The 27,538-nt window shown below is 36.3% G+C and overlaps 1 protein-coding gene and 1 long non-coding RNA gene across 7 annotated transcripts in view; one reads left to right on the top strand and one right to left on the bottom strand.

The window, feature by feature from the left end:
* The window catches only part of LOC309631332, a 639,135-nt gene that overhangs the window by 178,619 nt on the left and 432,978 nt on the right, over positions 1-27,538 (top strand). The window lies entirely within an intron of this gene.
* The window catches only part of PDE1A (phosphodiesterase 1A), a 359,806-nt gene that overhangs the window by 44,635 nt on the left and 287,633 nt on the right, over positions 1-27,538 (bottom strand). For all 6 annotated transcript variants that reach the window (XR_014246179.1, XR_014246180.1, XM_082397534.1 and 3 more), the window contains 3 exons: positions 22,990-23,115; positions 18,830-18,931; positions 18,601-18,721 (listed from right to left, as the gene is read on the bottom strand). Coding sequence is in view for 4 of the 6 variants with exons in the window: in XM_082397534.1 (XP_082253660.1) it covers positions 18,601-18,721; positions 18,830-18,931; positions 22,990-23,115 (349 nt within the window). In the remaining 2 variants the exon portion in view is untranslated. The remainder of the gene's footprint in view (positions 1-18,600; positions 18,722-18,829; positions 18,932-22,989; positions 23,116-27,538) is intronic.

The following is a 27,538-nucleotide window of genomic DNA, read 5'->3' as shown; positions in this document are numbered from 1 at the left end:
TATGTCTCATTTCTGCCTTGCAAAACAGTTCATCTGCACCATTTTTCTAGATTCCACATATATGCGTTAGTATATGATATTTGTTTTTCTCTTTCTGACTTACTTCACTCTGTATGACAGTCTCTAGGTCCATCCACGTCTCTACAAATGACCCAATATCATTCCTTTTTATGGCTGAGTAATATTCCATTGTATACATGTACCATATCTTCTTTATCCATTCATCTGTCTATGGGCATTTAGGTTGCTTCCATGACCTGGCTATTGTAAATAGTGCTGCAGTGAACATTGGGGTTCATGTGTCTTTTTGGATTATAGTTTTCTCTGGGTATATGCCCAGTAGTGGGATTGCTGTGTTATATGGCAACTCTATTTTTAGTTTTTTAAGGAATCTCTATACTGTTCTCCATAGTGGCTGTATCAATTGACATTCCAAACAGTGCAAGAGGGTTCCCTTTTCTCCACACCCTCTCCAGCATTTGTTGTTTGTACATTTTCTGATGATGCCCATTCTAACTGGTGTGAGGTGATACCTCACTGGACTTTTGATTTGGATTTCTCGAATAATTATGATGCTGAGCAGCTTCTCATGTGCCTCTTGGCCATCTGTATGTCTTCTTTGGAGAAATGTCTGTTTAGGTCTTCTGCCCATTTTTGGATTGGGTTGTTTGTTTTTTTAATATTGAGCTATATGAACTGTTTATATATTTTGGACATTAATCCTTTGTCCATTGATTCGGTTGCAAATATTTTCTCCCATTCTGAGAGTTGTCTTTTCGTCTTGTTTATAGTTTCCTTTGCTCTGCAAAAGCTTTTAAGTTTCATTAGGTCCCATTTGTTTATTTTTGTTTGTATTTCCATTACTCTAGGAGGTGGGTCAAAAAAAATCTTGTGTGATTTATGTCAGAGTGTTCTTCCTATGTTTTCCTCTAAGAGTTTTATAGTGTCCAGTCTTACATTTAGGTCTCTAAGCCATTTTGAGTTAATTTTTGTGTATGGTGTTAGGGAGTGTTCTAATTTCATTCTTTTACATGTAGCTGTTCACTTTTCCCAGCACCAGTTATTGAAGAGAGTCTTTTCTCCATTGTATATCCTTGCCTCCTTTGTCATAGATTAATTGACCATAGGTGCATGGGTTTATCTCTGGGCTCTCTATCCTGTTCCATTGATCTATATTTCTGTTTTTGTGCCAGTACCATGTTGTCTAGGTTACTGTAGCTTTGTAGAATAGTCTGAAGTCAGGGAGTCTGATTCCTACAGCTCCGTTTTTTTATTTTTCTCTCAAGATTGCTTTGGCTATTTGAGGTCTTTTGTGTTTCCATACATATTTTAAGAGATTTTTGTTCTAGTTCTGTAAAAAATGCCATTGGTAATTTGATAGGGATTGCACTGAATCTGTAGATTGCTTTGGGTAGTATAGTCATTTTCACAATATTGATTCTTCCAATCTAAGAACATGGTATATCTCTCCATCTGTTTGTGTCATCTTTGATTTCTTTCATCTGTGTCTTATAGTTTTCTGAGTACAAGTCTTTACCTCCTTAGGTAGGTTTATTCCTAGGTATTTTATTCTTTTTGTTGCAATGGTGAATGGGATTATTTCCTTAATTTATCTTTCTGATCTTTTGTTGTTAGTTTATAGGAATGCGAGAGATTTCTGTGCATTTTGTTTCCTGCAACTTTACCAAATTCATTGATTAGCTCTAGTAGTTTTCTGGTGGCATCTTTAGATTTCTGTATGTATAGTATCATGTCATCTGCAAAGAGTGACAGTTTTACTTCTTCTTTTCTGATTTGGATTCCTTTTATTTCTTTTTCTTCTCTGATTGCCGTGGCTAGGACTTCCAAAACTATGTTGAATAAGAGTGGTGAGAGGGGACATCCTTGTCTTGTTCCTGATCTAGAGGAAATGCTTTCAGTTTTTCACCATTGAGAATGCTGTTTGCTGTGGATTTGTTGTATATGACCTTTATTATGTTGAGGTAGGTTCCCTCTATGCCCACTTTCTGGAGAGTTTTTATCATAAATGGGTGTTGAATTATGTCAAAAGCTTTTTCTGTGTCTATTGAGATTGTCATATGGTTTTTATTCTTGAATTTGTTAATGTGGTGTATCACATTGATTGATTTGTGTATGCTGACGAATCCTTGCATCCCTGGGATAACTCCCACTTGATCATGGTGAATGATCCTTTTAATGCGTTGTTGGATTCTGTTTGCTAGTATTTGTTGAGGACTTTTGCATCTGTATTCATCAGTGATATTGGTCTGTAATTTTCTTTTTCTGTAGTACCTTTGTCTAGTTTTGGTATCAGGGTGATGGTGGCCTTGTAGAATGAGTTTGGGAGTGTTCCATCCTCTACAATTTTTTGGAAGAGTTTGAGAAGGATGGGTGTTAGCTCTTCTAAATATTTGATAGAATTCACCTGTGAAGCCATCTGGTCCTGGACTTTGTTTGCTGTAAGATTTTTAATCACAGTTTCAATTTCATTACTTGTGATTGGTCTGTTCATATTTTCTATTTCTTCCTGGTTCAGTCTTGGAAGCTTATACCTTTCTAAGAATTTGGCCATTTCTTCCAGGTTGTCCATTTTATTGGCACAGAGTTGCTTGTATTAGTCTCTTATGAGGCTGTGTATTTCTGAGGTGTCTGTTGTAACTTCTCTGTTTTCATTTCTAATTTTATTGATTTGAGTCCTCCTCTTTTTCTTGATGAGTCTGGCTAAAGGTTTATCAATTTTGCTTACCTTCGCAAAGAACCAGCTTTTAGTTTTATTGATCTTTGCTATTGTTTTCTTTATATCTATTTCATTTATTTCTGCTCTGATCTTTATGATTTCTTCCCTTCTACTAACTTTGGGTTTTGTTTGTTGTTCTTTCTCTAGTTCCTTTAGGTGTAAGGTTAGATTGTTTGAGATTTTTTTTGTTTCTTGAGGTGAGATTGAATTGCTATAAACTTCCCTAGTAGAATTGCTTTTGCTACATCCCATAGGTTTTTGTTCGTCTTGTTTTCATTGTCATTTATCTCTAGGTATTTTTTGATTTCCTCTTTGATTTCTTCAGTGATCTCTTGGTTATTCAGTAATGTATTGTTTAGCCTCCATGTGTTTGTGTTTTTTATGTTTTTTTCCCTGTAATTGATTTCTAATCTCATAGCATTGTGGTCAGAAAAGATACTTGATATGGTTTCAATTTTCTTAAACTTACCGAGGCTTGATTTGTGACCCAAGATGTGATCTATCCTGGATAATGTTCCATGTGCACTCGAGAAGAAAGTGTAATCTGCTCTTTGCAGATGGAATGTCCTATAAATATCAATTAAATCTATCTGGTCTATTGTGTCATTTAAAGTTTGTGTTTCCTTATTAATTTTCTGTCTGGATGATCTGTCCATTGGTATAAGTGAGGTGTTAAAGTCTCCCACTATTATTGTGTTACTGTCGATTTCCTCTTTTATAGTTGTTAGCATTTGCATTATGTATTGAGGTGGTCCTATGTTGGGTGCGTATATATTTATAATTGTTATGTCTTCTTCTTGGATCGATCCCTTGATCATTATGCAGTGTCCTTCCTTGTCTCTTGTTACATTCTTTATTTTTAAAGTCTAATTTATCTGATATGAGTATTGCTACTCCAGCTTTCTTTTGATTTCCATTTGCATGGAATAACTTTTTCCATCCCTTCACTTTCAGTCTGTAGGTGTCTCTAGGTCTGAAGTGGGTCTCTTGTAGACAGTGTATATATGGGTCTTGTTTTTGTATCCATTCAGCAAGCCTGTGTCTTTTGGTTGGAGCATTTAATCCATTCACATTTAAGGTGATTATCGATATGTATGTTCCTATTACAATTTTCTTAATTGTTTTGGGTTTGTTTTTGTAGGTCCTTTTCTTCTTTTGTGGTTCCCACTTAGAGAAGTTCCTTTAACATTTGTTGTAGAGCTGGTTTGGTGGTGCTGAGTTCTCTTAGCTTTTGCTTCTCTGTAAAGCTTTTGATTTCTCCATCGAATATGAATGAGATCCTTGCCAGGTAGAGTAATCTTAGCTGTAGGTTCTTTCCTTTCATCACTTAAAATATGTCATGCCACTCCCTTCTAGCTTATAGAATTTCTGCTGAGAAATCAGCTGTTAACCTTACGGGAGTTCCCTTGTATGTTATTTGTCGGTTTTCCCTTGTTGCTTTTCATAATTTTTCTTTATCTTTAATTTTTGTCAATTTGATTACTATGTGTCTCAGCATGTTTCTCTTTGGATTTATCCTGCCTGGGACTCTCTGCACTTTCTGGACTTGGGTGGCTATTTCCTTTCCCATGTTAGGGAAGCTTTTGACTACAATCTCTTCAAATATATTCTCGGGTCCTTTCTCTCTCTCTTCTCCTTCTGAGACCCCTATAATGCGAATGTTGGTGCATTTAACATTGTCCCAGAGGTCTCTTAGACTGTCTTCATTTCTTTTCATTCTCTTTTCTTTATTCTGTTCTGCAGCAGTGAATTCTGCCATTCTGTCTTCCAGGTCACTTATCCATTCTTCTGCCTCAGTTATTCTGCTATTGATTCTTTCTAGTATATTTTTCATTTCAGTTATTGTACTGTTCATCTCTGTTTGTTCTTTAATTCTTCCAGTTCTTTATTAAACATTTCTTTCATCTTCTCTATCTTTGCATCCATTCTTTTTCTGTGGTCCTGGATCATCTTCACTATCATTATTCTGAATTCTTTTTCTGGAAGGTTGCCTATCTCGCCTTCATTTAGTTGATTTTCTGGGGTTTTATCTTGTTCCTTCATCTTGTACATAGTCCTCTGCCTTTTCATTTTGTCTCTCTTTCTGTGAACGTGATTTTCGTTCCATAGGTTGCAGGATTGTAGTTCTTCTTGCTTTTGCTGTCTGCCCTCTGGTGGATGAGGCTATCTAAGGGGCTTGTATAAGCTTCCTGATGGCAGGGACTGGTGGCGGGTAGAGCTGGGTGTTGCTCTGGTGGGCAGAGCTCAGTAAAACTTTAATCCACTTGTTTGCTGTTGGGTGGGGCTGAGTTCCCTCCCTGTTCATTGTTTGGCCTGAGGCAACCCAGCACTGGAGCCTACAGGCTCTTTGGTGTGGCTAATGGTGAACTCTGGGAGGGCTCACACCAAGGAGTACTTCCCATAACTTCTGCTGTCAGTGTCTTTTCCCCCCAGTGAGCCACAATCGCCCCCCCCCTCCGCAGGAGACCCTGCAACACTAGCAGATAGGTCTGGTTCAGTCTCCTAAGGGATCACTGCTCCATCCCTCTGGGTCCTGATGTGCAAACTACTTTGTATGGGCCCTCCAAGAGTGGAGTCTCTGTTTCCCGAAATCCTGTCGAAGTCCTGCAATCAAATCCCGCTAGCCTTCAAAGTCTGATTCTCTGGGAATTCCTCCTCCCATTGCCGGACCCCCAGGTTGGGAAGCCTGACGTGGGGCTCAGAACCTTCGCTCCAGTGGGTGGACTTCTGTGGTATAATTGTTCTCCAGTTTGTGAGTCACCTACCCAGCAGTTATGGGATTTGATTTTATTGTGATTGTGCCCCTCCTACCATCTCATTTTGGCTTTTCCTTTGTCTTTGGATGTGGGGTATCTTTTTTGGTGAGTTCCAGTGTCTTCCTGTTGATGATTGTTCAGCAGTTAGTTGTGATTCCGGTGCCCTCGAAAGAGGTAGTGAGCGCACATCCTTCTACTCTGCCATCTTGAACCACAATTTGTCTGAAGCAAAGTCCTGGAGTGACACCCCACTGTGTGCAGCAGATGGCAGGCAGGACACCAGGGCAAGACAGAGCAGCAGTCTTCAGTCAGGGATTCTTAATTGATGTATGCAAAGATGATCCATTGATTTTATTAGTTAAGGTGTTGGTGATATTTTAAAAGATGTAGTTTTATATCACTTAACTTCTTTGACCTGAAAATTATCATTTGGGCCTGAAAAAGGCATTGTGATGATTTACCTTCCATGAGCTAAATTTCATGGAATGCTGGATGGCAACATTTTTATATAGGACTTAGGCATATGACAGACATATGCAGGGTTGATCTTCCTACAGATGAAGTGGGAGATTCTATATTCTATTTGCTTCTTGTACTCCACAATTGATTTAGAATATTAAGTTTCCATTGCTAAGCACATTGAATGCTATAGTACAGTAATTATTTAACTTATTTATAAATATTTCAAAGTGTCATTTATTCTTTAGGGTGAATAAAGACCATGAGTGCAAGATTAGTAGGGGGCCCTGTAGCCAGACTATGAGGGAATCAGAAACCCAACAGGACAAGGGAGGTTCTCCTAAGGGAGGGGGAAAGATATGTAAAGGGAGAGTCAGGAAACCTGAATATAAGTTTGACAAACTTTACAATTTTCCTTACTCTCTCCCATTTACTTTTCATCAAGATGAAATCAGAGGTCAAAAGCAAGAGACATTGTGTACATCAACTAGTTTATATTTTTCTTGGAGGTTGTTCTTTCATTTGAGGGTGCTGCTCATAGGAGGTCAAAAATATACTTTTAAAAATCAATAACTTACTGAATACACATATGTTCTGGTGTATTGAATCGTACAAGTGGTTGGAGCAAAATTATAGGTTCCTAGGCCACTAAACTCAATTAATTAACCAACCACTTAATTATGCCCCTGGATCTCTGCATCTTTTCTTGGGGATATGCCTGCAGATAGAGAAGCAGAGAAAGTGGTTTCATCAACTTGGAAACACAAGATAGCCTGATGTGCTCAGGCCTGATAGTTTTTGCCCGTCTTAGCAATTCCCTTGGGACTTGTTGGGGTTTCTTATTTGAAAGGCCATAGCAAAGAACTAGTACAGGCATATCTTGGAGATTTTGTAGGTTTGGTTTCAGACCACCACAATAAAGCAAACATTGCAATAAAGTGAGTTATATGAGATTTTTGTTTCCTAGTGCATATAAAAGTTATGTTTACACCATACTGTAGTCTAATAAGTGTGCACTAGCATTGTGTCTAAAAAAGCAATGAACATATCTTAGTTAAAAAGATACTTTATTGCTAAAAAATACTAGCCATCATTTGAGCCTTCAGTGAGTTGTAATCTTTTTGCTGGTGGAGGGTTTTGCCTCAATGTTGATGGCTGCTTACTGATCAGGGTGGTGGTTGCTGAAGGTTGGCTGACTGTGGCCATTTCTTAAGGTAAGACAACAATGAAGTTTGCCACATCAGTTGACTCTTCCTTTCATGAACGCTTTCTCTGTAACATGCAATGCTGTTTGACAGCATTTTACCCACAGTAGAATTCTTTCAAAATTGAAGTCAACCCTCTAGAACTCTGCTGCTCCTTTATCAACTAAGTTTATGTAATATTCTAAATCCTTTGTTGTCATTTCAACAATCTTCACAGAATCTTCACCATGAATAAATTTCATGTCAAGAAACCACTTTTTTTTTTTTTTTGCTTATCCATAAGAAGAAATTCCTCATGAATTAAAGTTTTATTATGAGATTGCAGCAGTTCAGTCACATTTTCAGGCTCCTCTTCTAATTCTAGTTCTCCTGCTATTTCCACATCTGCAGTTACTTCCTCCACTGAAATCTTGAACCCCTAAGTCATCCATGTGGGTTAGAATCAACTTTTACTAAACTCCTGTTATGTTGATATTTTGACTTCTTCCCGTGAATCACAAATGTTCTTAATGGCATCTGAAATGGTGAATCCTTTCCAGAAGGTTTCCAGAAGGTTGCTTTGCTCAGACCCATCAGAAGTATCACTATCTATGGCATGTATAGTCTTATAAAATGTATTTCTTACATAATAAGACTTGAAAGTTGAAATTACTCCTTGATCCATGGCTGCAGAATGGATGTTGTGATAGCAGGCATGAAAACAACATGAATCTTGTTGTCCATCTCCATCAGAGCTTTCAGGTGACCAAGTGCAATGTCAATGAGCAGTAATATTTTAAAAGGAATCTTTTTCTGAGCAATAGGTCTGAACAGTGGGCTTAAAATATTCAGTAGGACTTCCCTGGTGGTGCAGTGGTTAAGAATCCACCTGCCAGTGCAGGGGACACAGGTTCGATCCCTGGTCCGGGAAGATCCCACATGCACCAGAGCAACTAAGCCCATGTTCCGCAACTACTGAGCCTGCGCTCTAGAGCCTGTGAGCCACAACTACTGAGCCCACGTGCACAACCACTGAGGCCAGCACGCCTAGAGCGCATGTTCCACAATAAGAGAAGCCACCACAATGAGAAGCCTGCGCACCACAGCAAAGAGTAGCTCCTGCTCTCTGCAACTAGAGAAAGCCTGCACACACCAATGAAGACCCAATGCAGCCAAAAATAAATAAATAAATAAAATATTCAGTAAGCCGTGTTGTCAACAGATGTGCAGTCATCCAGGCTTTATTGTTCCATTTATAGAGTACAGGTAGAGTGGATTTAGCATATTTCTTAAGGGCCCTAGGATTTTCAGAATGGTAAATGAGCACTGGCTTCAACTTTAAGTCACCAGTTGCATTAGTCCCTAACAAGTGAGTCAGCCTGTCCTTTGAAACCAGGTATTGACTTCTCCTCTCTATCTATGAAAGTCCTAGATGGTATCTTTTCCAATAGAAAGGCATTTTCTTGCATTGAAAATCTGTTGTTTAGTGAAGCCACCTTCATTAATTATCTTAGTTAGAGCTTCTGGATAACTTGCTGCAGGTTCTACATCAGCACTTGCTTCTTCACCTTGCACTTTTAGGTTATGGTGATGGCTTCTTTCCTTAAATCTCATGAACCAACCTCTGCTAGCTTCAAAATTTCTTCTGCAGCTTCCTCACCTCTCTCAGCCTTCATAGAATTAAAGAGAGTTAGGGCCTTGCTCTGGATTAGGCTTTGGCTTAAGGGAATGTTGTGGCTTTTTTTTTTTTTTAAACTTTTTTTGGGTTTATTTATTTATTTATTTATTTATGGCTGAGTTGGGTCTTCGTTTCTGTGCAAGGGCTTTCTCTAGTTGCGGCAAGTGGGGGCCACTCTTCATCGCGGTGCGCGGGTATCTCATTATCGTGGCCTCCCCTGTTGCGGAGCATAGGCTCCAGACGCGCAGGCTCAGTAATTGTGGCTCACGGGCCTAGTTGCTCCGCGGCATGTGGGATCTTCCCACACCAGGGCTCGAACCTGTGTCCCCTGCATTAGCAGGCAGACTCTCAACCACTGCGCCACCAGGGAAGCCCCTGTTGTGGCTTTTTTGATCTTCTAACTACACCACTAAAACTTTCTCCATATCAACAATAAGACTATTTTGCTTTCTTATTCATGTATTCACTGGAGTAGCACCTTTCATTTTCTTCAAGAACTTTTTCTTTGCATCCACAACTTGGCTAATTGGCAAAAGAGGCCTAGCTTTCAGCCTATCTCAGCTTTTGATGTGCTTTCTTCATTAAGCTTAATCATTTCTAGCTTTTGATTTAAACTGAGAGATGTGCAATTCTTCCTTTCACTTGAACACTTGGAGGCCATTAAAGGATTATTATTGGCCTAATTTCAATATTGTCCTGTCTCAGGGAATAGGGAGGCCTGAGGAGAAGGAGAGAGAGAGGGGAATGGCCAGCTGGTCAGTGAACGGTCAGAATACAAATAACATTTATCAGTTAAGTTCGCCTTCTTGTATAGGCGTGGTTTGTGGCACCCCAAAACAATTACAATAGTAACTTCAAAGATCACTGATCAGAGATCACTATAACAAATACATATAATAATAATGAAAAAGTGTGAAATATTGTGAGAATTACCAAAATGTGGCACAGAGACATGAAGTAAGCAAATACGGTTGGAAAAATGGCACTGATAGACTTGCTTTATGCAGGATTGCCACAAACCTTCAATTTGTAAAAAACATAGTATCTGAGAAGCACAATAGAGTGAAGCACAATAAATGAGTTATGCCTGTAATTGTTTTTATGCTTTTCTAAATGGTGTGAAATACTCTGATAGCTGTCAACAAGGTGTCAAATCCAGTGATTTAGTGGCACAGTTTTTTCTTTTTTCCTTTTTGTATTTTCTGTGAAGCCAAAACAATTTCTATAGTTTTACTTTTTGAATTTATATCCAGTCTCTAATTTTGCTCAAAACCCATTGAATGGACTTCAAGTCTAGTGCTATATTCTCCATAGCAAAAGAAAAATGCTTCTCTTAACTGGCTGCTTTTTAAGCTTCATGGTTGTATCGGGAATGTGTTTTAAAACCTGTGTTCAGTCAAAGGCTTTAAGTGACTGTCAAATAAAATATTTCATAGTCAATGGCTCTCTGATACTTGACCTTGGAAAAATATGGAACTTAACATAGACCTGGAGGATAACAAATAATACCAATTCCTCACATTTGTATCATGTCTATAATGTAAAAAGACCTCTCACATTCATTGTATCATTTTGTTTCTCATAGCCATCCTGGGGAGGAGACAGAATGGGTATTAATCCCTTATTATAGGTAAAAGGTGAAGGCTCATATCCACCACTGCTGGAAAGATAGAAAGCTAATGTTTACACTTGGGTTTTCTGAAGCCAAGTCCAATTATCACTTACTTGGCATTATTAGACTTCTTATGTTTGCCCAATGTATATCAACTACTTTCTTTAACAAGAAACATAAATGTTTACATTTTTACTGCAGCTGAGGGAAGCGATGAGTTCTGGACAGACCTTGTCTGATTTGCCTCAAATTCCCTAGAATAACCAGTAGATTGTGTGACATATTACATAATTTAGATTCTTAGTACATTCTAAAGGAATGAAGGAATATATTTTCAAATGTCTTTATAAACGTGATGTTTCAACTGAGATAAAAAACCTGTCATGGATAAACAATAAGGTCCTAGTGTATAGCACAGGGAACTATATTCAATATCCTGTGATAAACCATAATGGAAAAGAATATTTTAAAAGGGATGTATATATATATAACTGAATCACTTTGCTGTACAGCAGAGATTAATACATTGTAAACCAGCTATACTTTAATTTTAAAAATCCCTGTTATCTTGGCTAGATCCATAGCAAGAAGTTATTTATTAGCACTGTGGGTTCTACAAAGTGATAGTTTCAGGTGGTTATGTGAGGATGAGCAAGAATAAGAAGAAGCATGGAAAAACCATTGCAGTCTTGTCAATTTCTAGGGCATCTGCATAGATACATAGATCCAGTTAAATAGCTTATGTCAAAAACATTCAGAGCAAAGCATAAACCAAGGGGTTTCAGACTCATTGCTGTATCTACCTCTAAAAGGCTAAAATATGTGGTATGGCTAAGATAATTAAGGGTACTGAGAGATTCATTTAGTTAGTTGAAAGCGTAAAAAATGGATTCCTGCTGGAATCAATGTCATATTTTAGTATGTCTCGTAAAAATAAACTTGTTTTGTTTGTAAAACATAATCGTTGTTAGTGCAAACTCACTTATTTTGACATTTAACTCTACATTCTCCTGTTTTGCTAAATATATTTCTGAAGGGGATTTAAAAGCCAATTGGATGAAGGTAATAAAAAGGTACAAACTTCCAGTTGTAAGACAAATAAGTACTAGGGATTTAATGTACAACATGTTAAATATGGTTAACACTTCTGTAAGTTATATATGAAAATTGTTAAGAGAGTAAATCCTAAGAGTTCTCATCACAAGAAAAAAAAATTTTTATTTCTTTAATTTTTGTATCTATATGAGATGATGGGTGTTTACTAAACTTACTTCGGTAATCATTTCATGATGTATGTAAGTCAAGTCATTATGGTGTACACCTTAAAATTATACAGTGCTGGATGTCAATTATATCTCAATAAAACTGGAAGAAAAAGTCATTTACTTTTAAAAATCCAGAGAAAATCTAAGATTCCATTATTAAATATGATTCCATTTTAAAACTCAGTCCTATATTAATTTGTTATGATCTGAGAGGATTTTCACAGTTGAAGAGATGAGGCAATGCAAGCAGAGATGTTTTGATTTTATAATAGCCCATATTAACACATATACTTTCCTCTCCTTTGGGCTGTAAGTATCTTGCCTTATATGTTAAGGTCATTCAAGCAAAGACTGTCATTTCTGAATATTTTGGGGTTACATAAATGCCTATTATTGCCAAGAGTCCTATCAAAGAACAAAACAAAATGAAAACCTGACACCTCCTCACTCTAACACACTCTGAAAAATGAAGATCACAAAAACATTCCAAGCAGCATGATGCTATACCTATTCCAAGACTTGACCTTTTGTGTTGGATGTATTTTAATCTCTAGTAGTCAGATATCTGAGTCACTGTCTACCAGGCTCTGAGAATGACAGAGGAGCTAAGTAGCCTCACAAAACAAAGTGCCTCTTCCCTGAAATTCAGATGTCAAAAATCACTGCATGCCAGGAGTTTCATTAACAGTTATCAGTCACCTTTCTAGAAAATTCAAGAATAAGGTAGTGAACTTCAAAAACATCAGGCCTCAATTTCATTAAATTCATGATAGTCTTTGGTTTTAAATCAATAAAAGACGGGTAATACAAGTCATGGTATTATTTGGAGATCTAACAGTAATTTTCAAGAGTTTCTGGGATTTATTAGAGTTTTTTTTTTTAGAGATTTTTGTTTAAGTCACTAGTGAAGCACCTTCATTCTGATATATTCCTTTTTTAAATTAAGGAAACATTTATGTACAAATCTTAACAGTATAAATCATGAACACACTTGTGTAACTAACACTCAATAAAGATAAAGAACACTTCCATCACCCCCAAAAGGTTCCTTTACCCTCTTCTAGTGAATCCTACCCCATATAGGCAGGCCCCCATTGTTCAGATTTCAATCACCATGGATTAATTTTGCCAGTTTTTGAACTTCATATAAAGGGAATCATATAGTATCCATTTTTTTGAGGTTCACTGTGGTTCATATCATTGGTCCATTTCTTATTGTATGACATTCTTTTGTATGACTATACTATGATTTACTTATGCATTTCTATTTTTGATGCACATTTGGACTTTTTCTAATATCGGGCTATCATAAGTAATACCATTACAACTACTCCTACATAAGACATTTGGTGAGCATAAGCACTAATTTATGTAGGTTATACATCTATGGGTGGACACGCTGGGTCATAGGGGATATTAAGTTTAACTTTAATAGATGCCAACCAGTAGTTTTCCAGATGGATTGTAATGATTTATACTCCCACCATCAATGCCTGAGACTTCCAGTGGCTCCACATCCTCAGTTACACTTAATATTGTCAGTCCTTTTAATTTTAGCCATTCTGGTGAGGACGTAGTGGTATCTCATTGTGCTTTTAATTCGCAATTCTTTGATAAGTAATGAAAATGAGCATACTTGTACGTACTTACTACCCATTTGTGTGTTTTCTTTTATGAGGTGTCTGATCAAATTGGGCTGCTTTTCTTTTTATTACTGATTTGTAGCAATTCTTTATGCAATACGGTACAAGCCTGTAGCCAGATATTTGTAGTACAAATATTTTCTCTCAGTCTATGGCTTGCCTTTTCTTAATAGTATCTTTGGAAGAGCAGAAGTTTTGAATTTTGCTTTTGTCCACTTCACAAATTTTTTCTTTTATAGGTAGTGCTATATGTGTCTTCACTAAGAAATATTTGCTTACACCTAAGATTAGAGAGACATTCTCTTGAGTTTTCCTGTAGTAACTTTATAGTTTTGTGTTAAGCCTGTGGTTAATCTTGAATTTAATTTTTATACATGGTACAGGTAGAGGACAGGTAGGTTCCTTTTCTTCCATACATATAATGTGTTGTTCCACTGCTATTTGTGGACTTCCCTTTCCCCATTTAGCTGTTTTGGTGCTTTTGTGGAAAACCAAATGATCGTCTAAGTATGGAACTATTTCTGGAATCACTATTCTATTTTATTGCCTATTTGTCTGTCCCTATGTCAGTAACACACTGCCTTGATTACTGTAGCTTTATACCAAGTTGTGTAATAAGGAAGTATAAGTCCTTCAACTCTTAGTCTTTTTCAAAATTATTTTGGCTATTTTAGATTCTTTTCCATGTAGATTTTAGGATCAGCTTTTCTTTCAGCTTCTATAAAGAAGACTATTGTAATATTTAATAAGGATTGTGTTAAATATATTAAACAATTTTGGAAGAATTGACATCTTGGCAATATTAGATCTTTCAATCCATTAACATAGTATATCGCTCCATTTATATAGGTCTTTAAAATTTTTTTCTCAGCAATATTCTGTGGTTTTCTGTATCAAGGTTTTATATGCATTTAATTAATATATTCCCAAATAGTTTACTATTTTTATGCTATTATAAATAATATTGTTTTTAAATTTTCATTTTCAAATTTTTTGCTGCTAGCATACAGAAATACAATTGATTCAACAACCCTGATAAACTCATTTATCAGTTCAAGTAGCTTTTAACAGATTCTTTAAGATTTTCTGTGTAGATGCTCATGTTTCTGGAAATAAGACAGTTTTATTTATTTTTATCCAATCTATTCTTTATTTCCTTTTATTACCTTATTGCACTACCTAGAATTTCAAATGCAATGTTGAATGGAAGTGGTAAGAGTAGACATCCAAATCTTAGAATGAAAGTGTTCAATATTTCACCATGAAGTATTGTTAACTATAGGCACCTTTTGCCAGGTTGAGAAAGGTCTCCTATTTCTAGTTTGCTGAAAGTTTTTATAATAAATGTCTTTTGAATTTTGTCAAATGCTTTTTCTGCAAGTATTGAGATGATAATAGGATATTTTCCCCCCTTTTTTCCTCTTAATATGGTAAAGTACCTAAATGATTTTTGAGTACTAAGTCAATGGAGGTCATGATGTGTACCCTTTTACTATATTGCTGAGTTGGATTTGCTAATATTTTAAGGAATTTTACATCTAGGTTAATGACAGATATGGGTGTACAATCTTCTTAATTTGCAAAGGCTTTGTTAGTTTTTGTCAGGGGTTATATTGACAATTTTCCCTCTTCTTCCATGTCATGAAAGAATTTGTGTAAGACTGGAATTATTTTTTCCTGAAAAGTTTGAGAGAATTTACCCTCTCTCAGCTGAACTGAGAATTAAGAATTGAAATGAGAATTAAGAACTGAAGCCATTTAAGCCTGGAATTTTCTTCATGGGAAGAGTTTAAACTATAGTGTTTAAAAACAGATACATGGATATTCAGATTACAATTTTTTTCTTGTGTCTGTTTTGGTAATTTGCATCTTTGAAATAATTTGGTAATTTCATCTGAGTCATTAAATTTATATTGTGTATAACATTCTTTATCCTTTTGATATATATAGATCTATAACGATATCTCTTCTTTCCTTTACAATTTATGCTTTTTTTTTCTCTTTTTGATCCTGCTAGTAATTTTATTTTATTTTTTTTAGAGAACCAACTGTTGCTTTTGTTAATTTTTGCTATTGTTTGTCTTGTTCTATTTCACCGATTTCTGCTTTTATATTTATTACCTCCTTCCATCAACTTATTTTGGTTTAATTTTCTTAACTTTTCTTAGCTTACTTAGTAAGGTAGAAACATAGATAATTGATTTATACGTTCTTTTCTAATATAAACATCTAAAGCCATAAAATTTTCTCTTAGCATTGCTTCAGCTGCATCCCACAAATTTTCATATGTGGTGTTTTCATGGTCATTCAATTAAAAATATTTTAATATTTCTTCTTAACCCAAGAAAAGTCATTTTATCTTTTCCTGGTTCTGCTTTTTTCATCTCTAATGTGAGAATGTTGTTATTAAAGATCTCTAAGTCTATTTTATATTTACCATTGTCTGATGATTGGTTGAGTAACTAAAATTATAATTTTCAATTGGCCATAGCATGCAGCTTGCCTTTAGAATAGAACAGATTTTAACATTTGGTCTTTTATTTTTAAGCACAAAATGTATTAAAATATTTTTTAAAGACATTTTTAATGTGAAAATATTTGAATTTCGAAGATGTTACTTAGTAACTTTCTCTAGGACTATGCAACGTTATTTCAAAGTGAAACCATATACCTATTGACGATAGGAGATGAAAACCATAGTCATCTAACTACAGTAATGTATTTGGTCTTTATGTTTTCAGAATAAGTAAAACATTAAAAAATAAAGATTAAAAATAAAGAACAATGTTGAGAAATCAAATAATCTGAAAATACAGAAGTTAAAAAAGAGCTTCTCTAAACGGGACTGTGGCATCATAAATAATGTATCTGATCTTTGTTCCTAGTTCCTGGCACAAAGGTTCAAAAACCCATGAAATTTCCTGAGTGATAGGAGACTCTTTGTTATGCTAATTATGTGACTCATGGCATAAGACCCCTTAGATTGCTTCAGGATAGGGCTGCTCACCAGAGAGACCAATCACATGATTAGAGGGTTGGAATATTGGGGCAGTGTCATCTGGGAGGAAAGGAGGGCTGGAAGTTGAGTTCAATCATATGGGCAATTATTTAATCAGTCATGCCTATGTAATGAATCCCCATAAAAACTCCTGACACCAAAACTCAGTGGCACGTTTTGGTTGGTGAACACATTGATGTGCCAGGAAGGTGACACACCCTGACTCTATGGGGAGAGAGCGTGGAAGCTTCATGTCTGGGACCCTTCCAGACCTTGGCCTATGCACTTCTTCATTTGGCTGTTCCTGAGTTGTATTCTTTATAATAAAACTATAATTGTAAGTAGAGCACTTTCCTGAGTTACTTGGCTCATTTTACTGTAGTACCCCCAGTGGAAGTAGAAACAGAATAAGGACACCATAGAGAAAAAAAACATATACTTGTTGTAGAGAACACTGGTCATTCTCCATATTGATGAAATAAAAATTCACATTTTAAGGCAAGACAAGAAAAATTTAAACATAGTTTTTTGCTCTGCCCATCTGGGCTTCTTCCTTCCCCTCTAGTGTCCATTGTGCATCTGCATTATGCATTAACCAAACCTCCCCAATGGCAGAAATACCTGCTCAATCATAAAGATCAATTTTTTTCCTTCTGGCACCAGCCATGTAACTCCTTAGAAACTAACATTGCTTTTTGCAATCTTGTAAGGGGTCAAGAAGACCCACTGCTCACCTTGTATGTGCAGACGCCTTTGGTGCACTTTATGTACAATGCCAATGCATCATTTCCCTTAAAGATAGCGATTGGTGCAAAACAGACTGGTCAGATGACCTGGAGAGGTACTGGGTCACACCTAATGGAAGTTCTTAACTTAAGTACTCACTTATGACCTTAGTACTTGTATTCTGCCTATTTTACAAGATTATTGTTTCTTGCATTACCAAATGTGTGACTGTGATAAAATTAATGATGATTAGGCAACTTGAAACAATTGACCAAATATACAGTTCTATAAGATCAATGATTATAATAGTGTAACTCTAGATATGGGAAGAAGCAACAAGAGGGAACCATTTCCTGAACCATAAGAGACTAGTTTGACAGGCGTTCCAGAGGTTTTTGGCCACTGTTAACAGGGTTTAGTCCAGTAATAGTACATTGAGTGGCCTAACAATGAAATTCTTGCCTAACCTGGGAATGAGTATTCCTAGCGCCATGGACCAAATTGGTCATGAAATGCCTCCCAAATCTTGGTCGAAATTAAGACCTAAAGGTAAGGGATTGTAAAATAAAGAATGTTGCCCACCATCCAGTTCTATAAGAATCAAGTCATTAGGCACTGAAGTTGCTGACTTACAATACACCCTGAAAGGAATTCAGGGTGAAGATCAGGATGTGGTGCTTTGTGCTGGGGGAAAGCTGACAGAACTGGCCTCCAGATAGCTAGATATTTTCAGGAGAAATTTCTTGTGAACTTGGATTCTTGCATCTTCCCATACTTAGAAAAGCACTAAAACCATTAACTAAGATGTCTGTTCCTTGTGACTAGCAGCAACCTTCTACTGAGATGTGTACTTGATTGCATGTACCCCTTTTGCCAAAATCACATATATACTGGCCTCCCCCTTTACCTCTTCAGAACAGTTCTCAGAACTCTCTGAGAGACTGTCTCCCAGGTTATAATTTTTATTTTGGCTCAAATAAAATTCTCCATTTCTTTCTTAGATTGGCTATTGATTAATTTTTTGACAATATCCAGGCTTGCTTTTTCACATAACAATAGATTTTTGCAGTTAGGTACATGTTCACCCAGCTAAAAACTATATTTCTCAGCCATCCTTGCAACTATGCATGTATAACTAAATTCTAACCAGCAAGATGTATGCAAAAGTGTTATAAATCCTCCCTTTCTCTTTTTATGATGAAAGCTATTTGCTACCTCTGCAAACCCTAACCCTAACCCTAACCCTAGCATTTTACCTTTTAACAGCAGATAGCAACTCATTTGTTAATTTCTTTCTCTCCTGAGATTGGCATCTGAGATCCAAGACTTGACCCTCTTTAAAACATGTATTATACTGCATAGAATTATTTAATACATTTATTTGAAATAATAAATTCTGCCTGAAGTCCCAAGAATGTGTTGTGGCCAAGTTGGTAATAGCAAGTCACAAGGCCTGGATTCTTTACAGAGAAGATGTATGTCGATATGCACAGTCACTATTTCCAAAAACATTTGCATAGACACAGAACATGAAAGAGGCACCTGTAAGAAAAACTCCTCCATCAGGGCCATGGTCCATCGGTGGTGCAGCTGCCAGGATTTGGCTGGGTGACTGATGTCTGCTGCGTGGAGAATCAGGGACATGGTTTTGGCTTTGTCAAGCCTGTCAAAACAAGGACATGCTCAAATTATCAGAACAAAGTAACCAATTACAGTCTCCTCTGAGTCCAAGCCCACATACCTTTAACATGAAAAAAAAAAAAAAACCTACCCTTCAGGCTGCTGCAAACTGTTTCTTATATTTTTAATTTGCTGGAAGTGACCGGACATGTCTGTAGACAAAACCATTTCAATCACTAGGTTCCGAAGATCCCTGTGGAGTCATCAAAAGCAGAAAGGTTTGTTTGGCCCCTTTTTGTTCTCAAGTGAAATATTTCCTTAATATTGCGAATTACATTTTATTTTTTCTAATGGTATGAGCACAAAAGATGCTACATTTTAAATGTAAAAGAGCTTACAAAAGTTTGGCTTTAGGATGTTGCCAGGAGAGTGATTTGCGAATGATGCTGTGCAACTTCTCCTTTTAAAGAACTGGATGCTTTCCCTCCCACACCTACATCCCTCCCCCACTCATAATTTCTAAATTTTATTTTTAGAAATAATAATTAATATCAGAAAGAATCCTAACCAATTTTAAAGAAAAAACTATTCTAAAGGCAGAATTTGTAATTAAGAAAACCACCACCATTTATTCAGTATTTATTCAATCAAGGCAGTGTTCTAGGTGCTTTTATGTGAGGGAGCACTATTATTTCCCACCAGAGGGGATTGAGTTGTTTGCTAAGTCACACAGCTAGTACATAGCAGAGATAAGACTCACCCCCAAGAGTTCCAACTAGCAAAGCTGACACTTGGATCACTCCACTGTACCAAGCTTCCATCATGAGAACTCCAGAGAAACCAAGGCTATAAGTGAGCGGGAATTCTCTGTTTAAGCCCTGGGGACCCCAATCCTACATATCATAGACAGAGCTACTGGTACTGTTAAAATTTTAACCAAGACCCTGCAAATACGGTGAACATATCACAAAGCCTATGAATGAATAACTCATTCTCACAGTAAGCAGGAGATGAGTAATGCCAGTAAAGCCTTGCATGTTCTACAATTCATTGCTTGCTCAGTACAGATAGGTAAAAAGGTCACTTATACTGGAAATATTTTATTTCATTCTGTGGCCAGTAGAGTAAGCTAAATTACAGGTGTATGGTAAACTTGAATTATGATCTTGTGTCAAAGATATTTTACCTAAAGATGGTAAGATTGAATGATTTGTTTTTAAGAACAACCACATATTGGAGATTCTTGCTGAAAATTATGGGTGCTCAATTCAGTCGGATTTTTAGATAGGAGCAATGAGAAAACAATACTCTGATTACTGTTCATGATATTGGACAGCTTGCTTAGAATTCTTTTACCCAAATATTAAGGGAATGGAAGCTATCACAGATAGTTAATACTTATTCTCAATTACATTTTTTCTTCTAAATTATGAGATACCCATGTTACAATACCAACTGTACCAAAATATTCATGTTAACTAGGAAAAATGAGATAAAAGTTTTATGAAATCTATAAAATTTAATAAATACTTTGTACTTTGCAGATGTGATGTTATAAAAGAGACAACAGACCCAAAATGGAGTCCTTGTGCTAAGCCCACATCACCAAACCAAGACTTAATACCTCCCCCAGGATTGGAAACTTAAACCAATCAATGTGGAATTACCTGGTCAGCACTAGTGAGGTAATCCACCTTATAGACCCCTGTCATCCCCCAAAGGAAGGTGACTTTGCCTGAAACAATCAGCTCCTTGATAGAATAACTTCCTTGTCTTCCTCTTTCTGCTTATAAAAGTCTGCCATTTTGTACAGTTATTTGGAGCTCCTTTTTATTTGCTAGATGGGATGCTGCCCAATTCATGAATTGGGTTGAATAAAGCCAATAAGATTTTTTAAATTTACTCAGTTGAACTTTGTTTTTTAACAGTAATCAATAAATGTTAGATATTATCAATAATCAACTAATATCAATAGGCAAACTAGTACACAAAGGAAATGTTACTTTATTTATACATTTTTCTTGCCAAAATTTAAAAATTACTGCATTTATAGTTACTAAAGTTACTTTAAAAAATAGATTTGCAAACAGAAAACCTACAAACCCTTAAAAAGCTACCTATATTTTATTTTTTTATTTTTAATTAATTAATTAATTTATTTATTTATTTTTGGCTGTGTTGGGTCTTTGTTGCTGCGTGTGGGCTTTCTCTAGTTGCAGTGAGGGGGGGGTTACTCTTCGTTGCAGTGTGAGGGCTTCTCATTGCCGTGGCTTTTCTTGTTGTAGAGCATGGGCTCTAGACGCACAGGCTTCAGTAGTTGCAGCACGTGGGCTCAGTAGTTGTGGCACACGGGCTTAGTTGCTCTGCTGCATGTGGGATCTTCCCAGACCAGGACTTGAACCCCTGTCTCCTGAATTGGCAGGTGGAATCTTAATCATTGAGCCACCAGAGAAGTCCCGCTATCCACATTTTAATTCTTGGTAAAATAGTATCAAGTTTATACTAGCAAATAAATCTTTTACAGCTTTTTGGGAACAGTGTTAAATCATATGATAAATCAAATCATAAATCATGTGATATTATAGTATGTGTTAAAAAAATTTGGGAATTCCCTGGCAGTCCAGTGGTTAGGACTTGGTGCTCTCACTGCTGGGGCCATGGGTTCTATCCCTGGTTGGGGAACTAAGATCCTGCAAGCCTTGTGGAGCGACTGAAAAAAAAAATTCTATAAAAACACTCAATTAGGATGTTTTGTACAGTAACTTCTTAGCTACTGTACAAAAATATAAAATATTAGAGGAGTAAATTATGAGAATAAATAATAAAGATGTTAAAGAACAGTGTAATAGAAAAAAATCACACTGAAATAGCAACAGAATAACTTTGAGAAGAAAAAAGTTAATTCAAAGGAATAATAAAATTAATAATACAAATGTTACCTCTTGGAATGATAATCACTGATGAAGAAATAAATTAATACTCTAGATGTAAACAGTCAATCTCTCGGACCTTAGGAAACACCTCTGCACTTGTGTCCCTGTTTCTACCTTTGCCCTTCTATTTTCCACATACCCAGCAGTGGTGGCTTCACAATTAGATCCTGGCCTTCCTAGGTTGGTGACCCAACTGTGCTATTGTTTCCTGTGGAGTAAAATGAGAGGCCTGAATTGGGTTCCCAAAACAAAATGCCTCCTTCTCCTGACTTCAGAGCTTTTTCTACAGTTGCAAAAGTGAGCCCATATTTTTTCCAGCCTTGAAAATCCAGGAAGTTTTAATATTTGGAGAAGTAACCATGGGAAATTAGGGCTTGTTTTAAACCCCGAAATAAACTTTTATTTATTTATTTTAAGGCAGATCTTAATTCCAGGTTACTTCTTTGGACATTTCTTTTCACCTTGATTTAAAGAAAAAAACAAAAACAGAAACAAACCTAAAAAACACTTTGATATTTGAATTTGAATAGGAATTTTTTTCAGCCCATTAACTGACTTTTAACAAGATCTTAGTTAAAGATAAAGGCTTCCTGTTTTTTTTTTTTTTCAGTGTAAGTAGGTCCCACAGAAAATTAGGGATATACTTACACTAAAAAATGTCTATGTTTATCTGAAATTTATATTTAACTGGATGTCCTTTATTTTTATTTGCTACATCTGGCAAGCCTATAGTCAAATGAAGGGGATGATGATGACCTGAGGATCAAGAAGAAAGGAGGGAATGTTATGCTGAGTAGTAGGGGTGCATCTTGTTATTTTTCCCTGCATGGCAATAAGCAATACCATTTCACGTAATTTTTTTTTTCTAAGAAGACAGATGCCTTGGAGAAACATGTAAGATTACCCTTTGCATCTAGGTCATTTTAGTATGTTATATTCATAATTTTTTCCCCAAATAGTGAGTTCTTTGTTTTTTAGAAAATCTAAACACATATAGAAAAGTAATATATGAAGGAATCAGTGTGATACTAAAATTTTGAATTCATGTAGGACCACATATTGGTACAACTGAGCAGAGCTCCACTCCCGGGAGTATGTAGTTATGTATCTTAAGGTTTTTCTTATGTGGTACATAATCTTATGGATCGGCTATGATGCATATAGATGTTGAATTGGCCTTGAAATAGTTCAGCTCCATGTAACAGAGCCTGGCTCCTGAACTGTCTTCTAGGCACTAATCATCCTCAGAATCATCCAGTCAAAGGGAACTGAGTTTGTTGTGTGAGTAAAGGATTGACTTTCATCTGTTTTCTTCAGTTTACATCACTTAACTTTTTCCCTAAGATTAAATTTCCTCTAGGTTTCCTCTGAAACTCACCTCCAGTCATCTTTGGATAAATTTACCAGGACATTCATTTCTTCTTCTTGCATAAGTCGATAAGCTGCACTCACATGGTGATTTTCAAGGACGGAGCGATCATTATACAAAATGGCAACATCTGACCTAAGAATTAAAAACAAAATGCCAAGTAGAGGATTTCTTTAGACCTCATGAGTGTCTTTGAAAACTACTCAAGTCATAAGACAAAATAACATCCGTAAAAATCCTATAATTAAACACCTAGACTTATGGAAGTACTTAGTTTCCTTTCTTTTTGTTTTTTACTGTATGATAATTTAAAAAAAATAGCATTTATTTTTTAGAGCAGTTTTAGGTTCACAGCAAAATTGAGCAGAAGGTACAGAGATTCACCATATACCCCCTGGTCCCCACACATGCATAGCCTCCCCCATTATTAACATCCCCAATCACAGTGGTACACTTGTTGAAATTGATGAATCTACATTGAACATCATTATCACCCAGAGTCCATAGTTTACCTTAAGGGTTTACTCTTAGTGGTGTACATTCTATGGGTTTGGACAAATGTATAACGACATACATCTACCATTGTTGTATCATACAGAGTATTTTCACTGCCCTAGAAATCCTTTGTGATCTGCCAATTCATCCTTCCCTTTCCATCCCCTGAACCCTTGGCAACCCCTGATCTTTTTATTGTTTTCACAGTTTTGCCATTTCCAGAATGTCATATGGTTGGACTCATACAGTATGTAGCCTTTTCAGATTGAATTCTTGAATCTTTTAGTATGCATGTGAGCTACCTTTATATCTTTTCATGGCTTGATAGCTCAATTCTTTTGAGCACTAAATAATATTACATTATCTGGATGTATCACAGTTTATTTATCCACTCACCTACTGAATGACATCTTGGTTGCTTTTAAGTTTTGGCAATTATGAATAAAGCTGCTATAAACACCTCTGTGCAGGTTTTCGTGTGGACATAAGTTTTCAGCTCTGTTGGGTAAATACCAAGGAGAGTGATTGCTGGCTCACATGGTAAGAGCATGCTTAGTTTTTTAAGAAACCACCAAACTGACTTCCAATATGGCTGTACCATTTTGCATTCTCATCAGCAATGCATGAGAGTTCCTGTTGATCTACATCCTTACTAGCATTTGGTGTTGTCAATGTTCTGGATTTTGGCCTTTCTAAAAGATGTGTAGTGATATCTCGTTGTTTAATTTGCATTTCCCTGATGACATATAATATGGAGCATCTTTGCGTAAGCTAATTTGCCATCTGTATATCTTCTTTGGTGAGGTATCTGTTAAGGACCATTTTTAAATCAGTTTCTTTATTTTCTTATTGTTGAGTGTTAAGACTTCTTTATATATTTTGCACAATAGTCCTTTATCAGATGTATCTTTTGCAAATAGTTTCTCCTACTCTTCGGTTGATCTTGTAATTCTCTTGATATTGCCTTTCATAAAGCATAAATTTTTAATTTTAATGAGGTCCAGCTTATCAGTTATTTCTTTCAAGAACTGTGCTTTGGTGTTGTATTGAAAAAGTCATTGCCACGCCTAAGATCATCTAGATTTTCTCCTATGTTACCTTCTAGAAGTTTTAGAGTTTTGCATTTTACATTTAGGTCTATCATACATTTTGAGTTAATTTTTATGAAGAGTGTAAGGTTTGTGTCCAGATTCATTTTTTTGCATGTGGATGTCTAGTTGTTCCAGCACCATTTGTTGAAGAGACTATCTTTGCTCCATTGTATGGCATTTGCTTGTTTGTTAAAGATCAGTTGAATGTATTTATGTAAGTGCATTCCTGAGCTCTCTATTCTGCTGCATTGACATATTTGTCTGTTCTTTTGCCAGAACCATACTGTCTTGTTTACTGTAGACTTATAGTAAATCTAGAAGTTGGATTGTGTCAATTCTCCAGCTTTGTTCTCTCCTTCATTGTTGAGTTGGCTGTTCTGAGTCTTTTTGCCTCTCCATATAAACATTAAATCTGCTTGCTGATAGACACAAAATAACTTGCTGGTATTTTTATTGGGATTGCATTAAGTCTATAGATCAAGTTGAGAAGAACTGACTTCTTGACAATATTGAGTTTTCCTATCCATGAACATGGAATATCTCTTCATTTATGTAGTTCTTCTTTGAATTCTTTCATCAGAGTTTTGTACAGCAACAAGCAAAGATGTGTTTTTTAACCAGATTTAATTGTAGCAAATTATGTGTGATTTTGTCTCATAAATCCAATAGGACGCTGAGAATACAGAATGGTCTTAATGTTTGAGATAATCTTTGACTGCTATGGAAAGAACAAGATTCTAAGCAATATCCAGTGTCCATGGTTACATGTAGCTTGGCATTTTCTTTTCACAAAGAGGAAATTATTTCTATTTATTTACACTTTCAAGGATTGTATGAATTATAATGTCTGTATTGAACTCAAATCTAGCCTTGCACTATGTTTTAAATTATTTTTCAGTCATTTTGCATTATCCAGTAAGTAGGTTTCCATATTAGAAAAGCAACTCTAAATCCAAGTAATAATGAATAATATAAAATATGATAGAATTATTGATATCAGTAACATAAAACCAATATATCCTTGGACAAAATGTGAAGCCAATAATTTCAAAAAGCACATCATATTGTTGCATTTGTGATCATTACAACTTTTTTGTTCATAAAATGTTCAAGTTCTTGTAGAATTAATCCATTAAATAATTGACCCTGATAGACAATATATAAGAAAATAAGTAAAATACTAGACCTTCCCCCAGTTTTTATACAGAGCTTCTTAATATAAAATGGTAAAAAGTGTATTCTTCTTCATCCTCCTCCTCTCTCTCCTCTTTCTCCTCCTTCTTTTCTCCATCTCCTTTTCCTTCTCTGCAGTCTAAAGTATAAAGTAGATTAGGACTCTTCATCCAGTTGTAAATAAATGGTAAAAGGAGAAATCTAGAAGTGATAATTTAATGTTGCTGCTGGAGGCCAGTCCATTGCCTTTACTTTTCAAAATAGAAAGAGCAAGAAATATTTATTGGAAGCAAATCACTTGCTCCCTTCTCCAATTCCTAAAACTGTGGTCCTACACTGGGCCCAGCTCAGTAATGAGCTGTCTTTAATTAAAATCCCACTTATTATGAATTTGGTGGATATAGAAGAGCCTTTGCTAAGCAAAAATGATCTGCATAGTTTACCTTTCCTTTGATGTTTAACACAAATGAAAACAGGACATCTCTATACTCTACAAATGTGTAGGCTAATAACATCCCTGCTGTACAACCAGACTTCAAGGTCTTCCTTTTCACTTTATGCTCTGTCAATCTGGGAGACTCTAGGAATAGACAGAATGCTTTCCCCAACATTTCATTGTTTGAATTTCAACTCTCCCTCTGTCTCTGTCAAGGGGCCATAATTTTCAAGTCCATCCATTTAAGGCTGTAAAAGATTGACTGTTATATGTCTGTCTCTGCCCATGGGAGCAGAGTTATGTAAATAGACTGGATTGAGAGTAAGTGTCCCTTATCTCAGCTTCTCAGCCCTGCTATTGCCATCAGCTGACTATGTGCATATAGTTAGGTAATTTCACCTATTAAGATCTTTGTTTTCTTTTCTTAGACTGTGAGGCTTAGACCAGATGATCTATAATGTGGATCTCAGTCACTGTAGGATCCCTTGAAGCTCTAAAATGTCCAGTATTTTAATAAAATGTTCCACGCTCCCCACATCAAAACAACAAATTCCTATAGCTGGAAAATCAATTTTTAGAAATATTGCTCTTAAAATACAAATGAACAGACCACACAAAAACCTGCACGTGAACATTTATGGCAGCTTTTTCATAAATGCCAAAATTTGGAGGAAACCCAGACATTCTTCAATAGTTGAATATGTGAACTTTGGTACATCCATGCAATGGAATATTATTCAGCAGTAAAAAGAAATGAGCTATCAAGTCATGAAAAGACATAGAGGAACCTTAAATGCATATTGTTGAGTGGAAGAAGCCAGTTTGAAAAGGCTTCACACTGCATGATTTTGAATACATGACATTTTGGGAAAGGCAAAACTAGAGATCTTAACCAGATCAGTGATTGCCATGGGTAAAGGGAGAAGGAGGGAGGGAGGAATGAAAAGATGAAGCTCAGGGGACTTTTTAGGGCAGTGAAACTATTGCGGATGATACTATAATGGTGGATACATGGCATTATACATTTGTAAAGCTCATAAAATGTATAACACAAACAGTAAACCAAAATGCAGGCTATAGATTTTAGCTAAAAATAATGTATCAAGGGGCTTCCCTGGTGGCGCAGTGGTTAAGAATCCGCCTGCCAATGCAAGGGACACAGGTTTGAGCCCTGGTCCGGGAGGATCCCACATGCCATGGAGCAACTAAGCCCGTGCGCCACAGCTACTGAGCCTGCACTCTAGAGCCCGCGAGCCACAACTACTGAAGCCTGCGCACTTAGAGCCTGTGTTCCACAACAAGAGAAGCCCCCGCAATGAGAAGCCCGCGCACCGCAGTGAAGAGTGGCCCCTGCTCGCCGCAG

This window comes from Balaenoptera borealis (assembly GCF_965194805.1).
Source record: "Balaenoptera borealis genome assembly, chromosome: 6".
NCBI lineage: Eukaryota > Metazoa > Chordata > Mammalia > Artiodactyla > Balaenopteridae > Balaenoptera > Balaenoptera borealis.
Note: the sequence above shows the minus strand (reverse complement) of the source record. Positions and strands in the feature narration are given on the sequence as shown.